The 8913-nt window shown below is 54.8% G+C and overlaps 1 protein-coding gene across 5 annotated transcripts in view; it reads right to left on the reverse strand.

The window, feature by feature from the left end:
* Positions 1-2880: 2880 nt before the first annotated feature.
* The window catches only part of LOC144948451 (G-protein-signaling modulator 2-like), a 47051-nt gene continuing 41018 nt past the window's right edge, over positions 2881-8913 (reverse strand). For all 5 annotated transcript variants that reach the window (XM_078877936.1, XM_078877937.1, XM_078877938.1 and 2 more), the window contains 3 exons: positions 7102-7267; positions 5989-6302; positions 2881-5325 (listed from right to left, as the gene is read on the reverse strand). In XM_078877936.1, coding sequence (XP_078734062.1) covers positions 5170-5325; positions 5989-6302; positions 7102-7267 — 636 coding nt within the window. In that variant the 3' untranslated portion in view covers positions 2881-5169. The remainder of the gene's footprint in view (positions 5326-5988; positions 6303-7101; positions 7268-8913) is intronic.

Here is an 8913-nt window from a genome sequence, read left to right on the forward strand (position 1 = left end):
GGGTGCGTGACGTCACGGCGCGTCACTAAAACTCGGCGAGCGGGCGGCCATCTTACGTGGGGGGGCGTCACTTAAGCTTGGTTAACACGCGTCCATCTTGTGTGGGAGGTCATATTCGGTGAACAGGCGGCCATCTTACGTGGGGAGCGTTACACTCGGTTAACAGGCGGCCATCTTACAAAGGGGGGGGGGGGGAGCGAGGGCGTCACAAATTCGGCTAGTGGGCGTCCATCTTACGTGGGGGGGGCGTCACTTAACTCGGGTAGTGGGCGGCCATCTTACGTGGGGACGCTTCGCCGCCATCAATTCTTGCTTGCCATGGTCAATCCACTGCTGGATGAAGGCATTTCCCCGTCACCAAAAGGCAGTTGCTGCGATCGACCTTCACGATCATGAGAAGTGATCCATCACGCCTGTCCACCATCGCCGTGGTCTCAATATTAAGGACGGAAGTGGCCGCCAATTGGTTGCAAGTCGTTTTATACGAAATCGACTCGCGGTAAATTTCGGTTGTAGTACAGAGTTAGACTGATGGCCTTAATCTCAGTTGTCTTGTGGTTGTTGTTGTTTGACTTGCATCCCACTGGGATTTTTGCACACAGCGTTGGTGTACGGTGATTTTTCAGCAATATGTTGCTGTCTTTTCTCGGATTTTCTGTTTGCACTTAGTCACTTTAAGATGTTTTTTGTTCATGTTTTTGTTTGTTGCGGTTGCACCCGATTCAAGAGCCGAATGACTCACAGGGCTACACCTAATAAATGAACTTGAAATGAAACTTGAAACTATTGCGTGGGAGGTATCGAGTCGTATGACCGCGGCTTTTAAAGCCCTCATCCAGCAGTGGATAATAGATCATGATTCGTGTGAATAATGAAGCGGGTCTCCTCCTTCACCGGGATCGGCACTCGATCGCGTCTTGACAACAGCGAGCGACCACTCGTGACGACCTCGCAGGGCAGTGGAGGCTCCTGCAGGTGGCAGTCACAGCACGGGGTGGTGACATTTATATTGCTGGTAGGAACCTGGTTACACCAGCCCACAGGGGATTAGTCATTAGTGTGTCCGTCGTGCAGAGAGGGGCTGGGTGGGGAGGGCGGGGCTGAGTGGAGAGGGGAGGGTGGGGAGGGGCTGGGTGAGGAGGGGCTGGGTGGAGAGGGGCTGGGTGGGGAGGGGAGGGTGGGGCTGGAAGGGGTGGGCTGGGTGGGGAGGGGCTGGTCACCCCGTGGTGCCCTTATAAAACTCAACGTTTAACCTACTCACGCCGGCTTGTGCCCGCCCTCACAGTCGGGCAATATTTGCGGAATACACCACGCCGCCGTTGACCCTGGCCATTGACCGAGCAACCCAACGTTCCTACCAGCTCCCTCCGCAGGAATGTGTTTAAAGCGTTCGTGACTGCAGGGATTCCTATTTTTGGTTTTCGGTAAAGTCATGTAGAAGGGAAATAATAAAATAATAAAAATAAAACAACTATTCTCGCGACGTTAATTTTTATTCTTTTATTTCCCTTCTACATGACTTTACCGAAAGAACCAAGAGCACGGTGGTTGCCGACTCGTACTGCTCGGGAAGGAGTTTGCTCCACTCTTGAACCGGTTTTAACCATTTTTTGAACCGGTTTTAACCCTGGGTTCTCTTCCACGTGGCCAGCAACTCCACGGCAGGACCCTCCTGACGCACCGATTGACAACATTTACATTCGACCGTTGTCTAAGTTTCCCGGACACGGCGAACAATCGGGTGGCCGTGCGATGTTCCAAACGCAACCTCGAGTTGGCTGCGTACGGCGCGAAAGAAGTCCGCACACTTGCAACCCGCTCCTGGGTCTCCACCAAAGAGCACGCAGCAGCAGGGCTGGAGAAGGGGAATGAATCATGGGGGAATGAAAGTCACGGGGGAATGAACGTCACGAAGGGATAACTCCCTGGCCCCCCCCACACCAGCTCCTGTCCGACGATACGCTACACTATACACTACTACATTACCTGTCAAAACCTTATCAGTGCGCTACATTATTAGACCAATTCAGACATTACTGGTCACCCCGTGCCCGTATAAATAGCAATGTTCATCCTGCAAAGTCCCATCACAAGGAAGAAACACAAACAAATAAGACACATTTTTTATATTTGTTGCCCGTATTGAAACGGCTGCACGCCGTATGGACCTGAAAACTCAATTTCCCTGTACAAGAATACGGGGTAAACCGTATGGGTTGACAGCTATGGGTACAGCAGTGGTGTATAGTCGTGTAGTGTATAGTAGTGTAGTCTATAACATACCTGTCAACCCCTTACCAGTGCCCTACCTTATTACAGACCAATTCAGACCTCTGATTGGACACCCTGTGTCCCTTATCTCAACGCTCATCCGAGAAAGCGCCGTATTGAAACGGCTGTCCGCCGTATGGACCTGAAAAATACATTTCCCTTGACAAGAATACGGGGTAAACCGTATGGTGTGACAGGAATTGGAACGACGTAGTATCGTGGGTTCTGATTTTCACTCCCGCCGCGGTCATTCCGGATCGTTCCGAGCCTCAGTTCCACCCTGCCGATCCGCGTGGTCAAGTATGGTCAAACAACGCCCACCACCCGTGGCTTGACACAGCGTGGGGAGGCGGCCTTCCCAACCCCGGGCCCCCATCCAGCAGTAGATTGACAACGGGCAATGAATCGTGATTGACAGAGCAGGGACAGAACACGTTTGTTTGCATATTCACCACAAGTAAAATGTGTGGTCCATGCAGATTTGAATCCTTGCAAAAGGTTTATATTTGGTGTTTGAATATCTTAACACCGGTTTTATTGCTAGAAAGTGTAAAATCTATTCTTATTTTTTATCATACAGGAGTCACGCGTTTTTTTGTTAGCGTTTTTGTTTTCTTTAATGCAAAACATTTGAAATGTCAAAACAGAAATGCTTTCTTTAGTCACCTAACGGTACCGTGAAGGCGGCAGAACGAGAAAACCGCGGCAGTATTTTTTTTTAGAAAGTAACGCGTGTGGAGAAAAACAAAAAACATTCACGTTAACACCGACCAAACTAGAATTCTACAAACGGAACAGAACCGATTCTGAACGAGAAATACAGAAACGCGAAGCGGTTCTGACATTTAAAAAATGCTATTTACACGGCTAAATACGCGAGTCTACAAGTTACGGTAAAGTTCACAGCAGGGGAATCGTACGCACGGGGGGCAGAAATGAGAAACTACGGCAACTAAAATGTTTGTCACGTCGTTTGAAATGAATAAAAAAAACAAAAAAATACACGTCCGTACAAAAATAACGGTGCGGTCATCAAATACGCAGCACCCGTGGGGAGATAATCTTATTCAGTAGTGCATCGTGGGTCGATCAAGGCCCAAACAGTCCACAATTACCATTAAAAGTGCCCCCCCCCCACCATCCTTTCACATCAACTTGTTTTGCATTTTTCTTTTCTTAAGAAATTCCGAAATAAAATAAAAACTCGCTCAGCTTGTCGTACACCGAGCGGAACTTAAACTAAATGCAAACACGCCAAGCCGATCTAGAATAATTATCGTTCGAAAAGTCATCGTGCTCGGAGCGGCTGCTACCAAAGACAAAGATCCCCCCCCCCCAAAGCCTTAACAAGCTGTTGGGGCAAGTGCGGTTGGCGAGCACCTATCAAGACCGGCACGGCACACGAGGGGGTGGGGTGGCCAACATCACGCCTGGCCGCCTTTGTCTCCCCAGTGGCGATGTTGACACAGCTCACCAGGTACTCATTTGACCTAGGGGAGATCCATGACCAGTTTAATCGTCACTGGTGTTCGCCGTGAGCGGGAATCGAACTCAGGTCGCCGGGTTCGTAGCACAGCGCGTTTAACCGCTACACTACCGCACCCCCTCCTCCTCCTCGCTCTCTCCCCTATGCCAGGTCCCACAAGCTGCTGCAGAGATGACCTCCAAGATCCGCCTGGGCAATATTGCCCACGACCTGATCGTAGGTCTTCCCCTTGGGTCACCGCACTCGTGGAGAACACAGCAATGCCTGTCTCTCTCTGTAACTGGCCCCAACCCCATCCTGCACAGGTCTCCACCAAGCGTACATTGGTTTGCCTAATCCACATCGCAGTTCTGAAGTTTTACAAAACAACCATTCTGAGGGTGTTTGTTGGACAGAAAATCTACACCGAAAATTGGCATTCAACAATATGACGACTGTCTTCCGGTCGACAACAATGCGCAAGGATGGCTCATTAATATCTCTCTCTCTTCTGCTTAAGAGGTGGATTTCGCTATGCAGCATCGCTCAAACGTGCCAGTCAAGAGGGACTGAACGCTCACAAGTGCAGCAGAAGCATCCGCGTTGCTCGGAGCAATTTCTGGGACTGGCATGAATCGTCGCACGTCAGTAACACGCACGCATCTCCCCCACTCATTGAGCTCGGCACAGGAATTCACTTGACGGAGGGAATGACTGTCATGGTCCAGTGTTGATGTGCGGCTTCTCCAATTCACCTCTCCGGCCAGCTGACCAGCTTCAAGCGCATCGACTCAGCGGACAGACACACTGCTCGCTCACAAGAACCTACACCCCCCCCCTCTCCCTTTTAGAGGTTAATGGTGAGGTGAAAAAAACACGTGCTAAAATGTGTTAGTTTAAAAAGAACATTTTAACCATGAACGGCAGCTATCGATTGACAGGTCACGTAGGTGGGGTAAAGTACGGCTACTCGCAACTGTTCCAAAATGTCTGGCCATTGTGTGGAAGAGCAGGCCAAATACCCTTGAGTGGTGATCTCTACAAATCCCTCTTAGCGGAGGCCCTTCCGCCAGCAGTGGCGAGAGCAACACATTGCAGGGCTGCACCTTTAGCGTTCATCTTTCCTGTCAACGAAGATTAGATGACCGAAAATATTATTTTAAAAACACCACGTGGCAACTTCACACCTAATTGCAAGGGCTGACCGCACAAGGCGGGAGAATCGGGGAATGCGTTGAGGCGTCAGGACGTGGCGCGTTCCGTTTGCGAGTAAAAAACAAACCAGCGACGCCCGTAGAATAACGCGCTTTCCGTCGCCACGGGAATTTCCAAATGTTCACGAGTAAAGAAGTGCAGTTGACGGCAGCACCGACGTTCTGAAAATCGCGCGCGTTTCGTTTTCTGCACGGCGCCCCGTCTTGCCGTGGTCCCCGCTACTCGCGGAGATCTGGCGGCGGCGCCACCCTCTGCTCGTCGAGGCGCCGCGCCTGCACCCTCTGGATGAGGCTGATGAAGTCCTCGTCCGGGACCGTGGGGCCGCGCGGCATCGGTGCCGGCGCCACGCACCGCTGGTCGTCCATGCGCGAGCTCTGCGGGGCGACAAGCAGAGGTCGCAAACGGGTTTTGATTCCTTACCCGTACCCGGCCGCACCAGGGTCGCAAATGGGTACCCGTACCCGTTCCCTACCCGTACCCTACCCGAAATGAGTGACAAACGGTTACTCACCAGTGACTCACGGCCTACCCGTACCCGTACCCGGCCGCACCAGGGTCGCAAACGGCTACCCGTACCCATACCCGGCCGGGTAGCCGGGTATCGGATAGGGTACGGGTACCCGGTTGCGACTTCTGGCGACAAGAGAGAGCCGGGTCCCGGCCCATCAGGTGCGACAACACTCGCCGAGCGGGAGCGCGTTCGCCGCGGTTCGAGCCCCCCCCCGCGGCTGCCCTGGTTAACGCTGCCGGGTGTATTGATGTAATAAAAAATCCCGTGGCACTAATCGAAAAAAAGTAGGACCGTCGTGTGCCGGCATCGTGGTCCAAATTTGGAAGATTTCCCACAAATTACTTAATGAGGAAACACAGCAACATCGCCCGTGAAACTACCACGGTCGGTGAAACACAGCAGCACCTTCCTGGACGAGAACCTCGCGCTACGCGACCGGCGTGCACGCCAAACGCGCAAATCGTTTGAATCACGCGCGGCCGCACGGACAGACGGCGCTGCGACCACGGCGCCAGCAGCCCCCCACCTGGCAGCGCACGAGCATGTCGAAGAAGTCCTCGTCCTCGTGCTCGTGAGAGATGGCGGCGGCGGCGGCGGCCAGAGCCCCGGCCCTCGCGGCGGCCGCGGCCGCGGCGGCGGCGCCGTCCACGCCGCGTGGGGCGGCAGGCGCGGCGGCGGCGGCGAGACGCCCCGAGACGGCGCCGCTGTTGTTGGGCGTGAGGCGCAGGCCCGGCAGGTCGGATACGCTGGCGCGCTGGTCGTCGATGCGGCGGCTCTGGGAGCACGCGAGGAGATCGAGGAACTCCTCCGTCTGCGGCGACGCCACGAGGGCACGCGCGCCTGTCGCGTGACGGCGGCGGTGGTGGTGGCGGTGGCGGTAGATGGCACCGCGGCAGACGAAGGGACGGATGGAGGGATGGGCGGACAGACAGATCCCTCGATTGTTACCCAGGTAACGATCCACAATAACTATAAACTATGCAATCACACACGGTGACCTATTTATAGTTAATGTAATACTGGACGCTGCCGTGGAGTGATGGCTTTCACACTGGGCTTGCAATCCAGAGGTTGCCGGTTCGATTCCATTCACTGGCGCGGTAGCTGAAACCACGGTGCAAATTTCTTAAATCCCCACCCGCCTCTGTCCACCCAGCAATGTAAATGGGGGGATCACAGGCTGAAGGTCGTGGGTGGTGGGGTAAACCATGGGTACTCCCTCCTCTTCCAAGGTGTCTGACGGAGTCGTAGGCCAAATATCTGATGTGGGGTTCGTTCGCGCTCCTTCTAGAGGAGGCTCTTGCGCCAGCAGTGATGCGAGCACTCAGGCAACACACTGCCCACAATCACCGGCTCACCGATCAATACACAGCCCACACTCGCCAATCAACACATCTCACTCACCGGCTCACCGATCCACACACAGCACACAATCACCAATTAACACAGCTCACAATCACCGGCTCACCGATCAGCACACAGCACACACTCACCGGCTCACCCATCAACACAAGCCCACACTCACCAATTAACACAGCTCACAATCACCGGCTCACCCATTGACACACAGCTCACAATCACCGGCTCACCGATCAACACGCAGCTCACAATCACCCATCAACACATAGCACACACTTACCGGCTCGCCGGTCGGCCAGTGGTGGTGTGGAGGGCCCACGAGCCCCGGCCCCCTCGCCGCCGTTGTAGTCGGGCCCCAGCGAGCAGCGCTGGTCATCCATGCGGTTTCCCTGGAAGCGGCTGAGCAGGTCGAAGAACCCGTCGTCGTCCACAAGGTCAGGGTCCACCTGGGGGCGGGCGAGCAGGCACGGTCGCTCCCTCACTCGCTCGTTCGATCGCTCCCTCACTCGCTCGTTCGATCGCTCGCGCACTCGCTCGTTCGATCGCTCGCGCACTCGCTCGTTCGATCGCTCGCGCACTCGCTCGTTCGATCGCTCGCGCACTCGCTCGTTCGATCGCTCGCGCACTCGCTCGTTCGATCGCTCGCGCACTCGCTCGTTCGATCGCTCGCGCACTCGCTCGTTCGATCGCTCGCGCACTCGCTCGTTCGATCGCTCGCGCACTCGCTCGTTCGATCGCTCGCGCACTCTCTCGTTCGATCGCTCGCGCACTCGCTCGTTCGATCGCTCGCGCACTCTCTCGTTCGATCGCTCGCGCACTCTCTCGTTCGATCGCTCGCGCACTCTCTCGTTCGATCGCTCGCGCACTCTCTCGTTCGATCGCTCGCGCACTCTCTCGTTCGATCGCTCGCGCACTCTCTCGTTCGATCGCTCGCGCACTCTCTCGTTCGATCGCTCGCGCACTCTCTCGTTCGATCGCTCGCGCACTCTCTCGTTCGATCGCTCGCGCACTCTCTCGTTCGATCGCTCGCGCACTCTCTCGTTCGATCGCTCGCGCACTCTCTCGTTCGATCGCTCGCGCACTCTCTCGTTCGATCGCTCGCGCACTCTCTCGTTCGATCGCTCGCGCACTCTCTCGTTCGATCGCTCGCGCACTCTCTCGCTTGCTCATGTGCTCACCCACTCACTTCACCCCTCACTCACTCAAGATTCTTTCCCACTCACACACTCGCTCCTTCGCTCGAGTACTCACGTGTTCTCTCGTTCGATCGCTCACTCGCTTGCTCACGTGCTCACCCACTCAGACTTTTGCACACTCGCACGCTCGCTCACTTACACACTCGCACGCTCGCTTAACACGCTCATGCGTTCCTGCCTTTCGCACGCACGCACACGCCCAAAATGCCCCCCCCAACCCTGGTGGACGCGTGCTTACCCGCGGAATAAATCCACCGTGTCCTCGCCGAGTTCGCGCCTGCATGGCCGAATTAGCCACGGCCGCGTTAACACCCCAAGAAGATCGTTATAAAAATCACATTCCTTTGTCAATCCACTGCTGGGTGAAGGAGGCTTCCCCATGCCGTGTCGGTCATGGCGATTGTCTGACCAACCTTCATCGCGCCGGGCGGAGCGGCTTGGTGAAGACAGGACCCAGGATTGGTTCAGATGCCATCCATCACCGATGTTAACGGTGGCAGAAAATCTAACTCGGGTTGTTAGGTTCAGAGCGCAGTGTGCTAACCACTGCGCCAACGCTCAGCCCCAAACACTCTAATGCATGAGCACATATCGAGTTGCAAACATTTTAAATCCTTAAAAACCACTTACCTTTCAAGCGGGCGGGGACAGCAATAAGATCACCCCTGACGAACTATTTAACTAAAATCTTGCGATGCTCGTTATCGCGTTGACGCAATTAACACTGAACAATCTGAATTCGAGGCAGCAGCAGCAGCAGCAGCAAGCGATTGGCTATTAAACCATTAGCAGCGCGGAACGTGTCGTTACAAGTGTGCAAGCGTCCTCACGAACAAATTAACAAAAAGGTCGACCTCTGCTTCGCCGAGCGATCGGGATCTCTCGCAGACGAGCGC

Source organism: Lampetra fluviatilis, chromosome 49, assembly GCF_964198595.1.
Source record: "Lampetra fluviatilis chromosome 49, kcLamFluv1.1, whole genome shotgun sequence".
NCBI lineage: Eukaryota > Metazoa > Chordata > Hyperoartia > Petromyzontiformes > Petromyzontidae > Lampetra > Lampetra fluviatilis.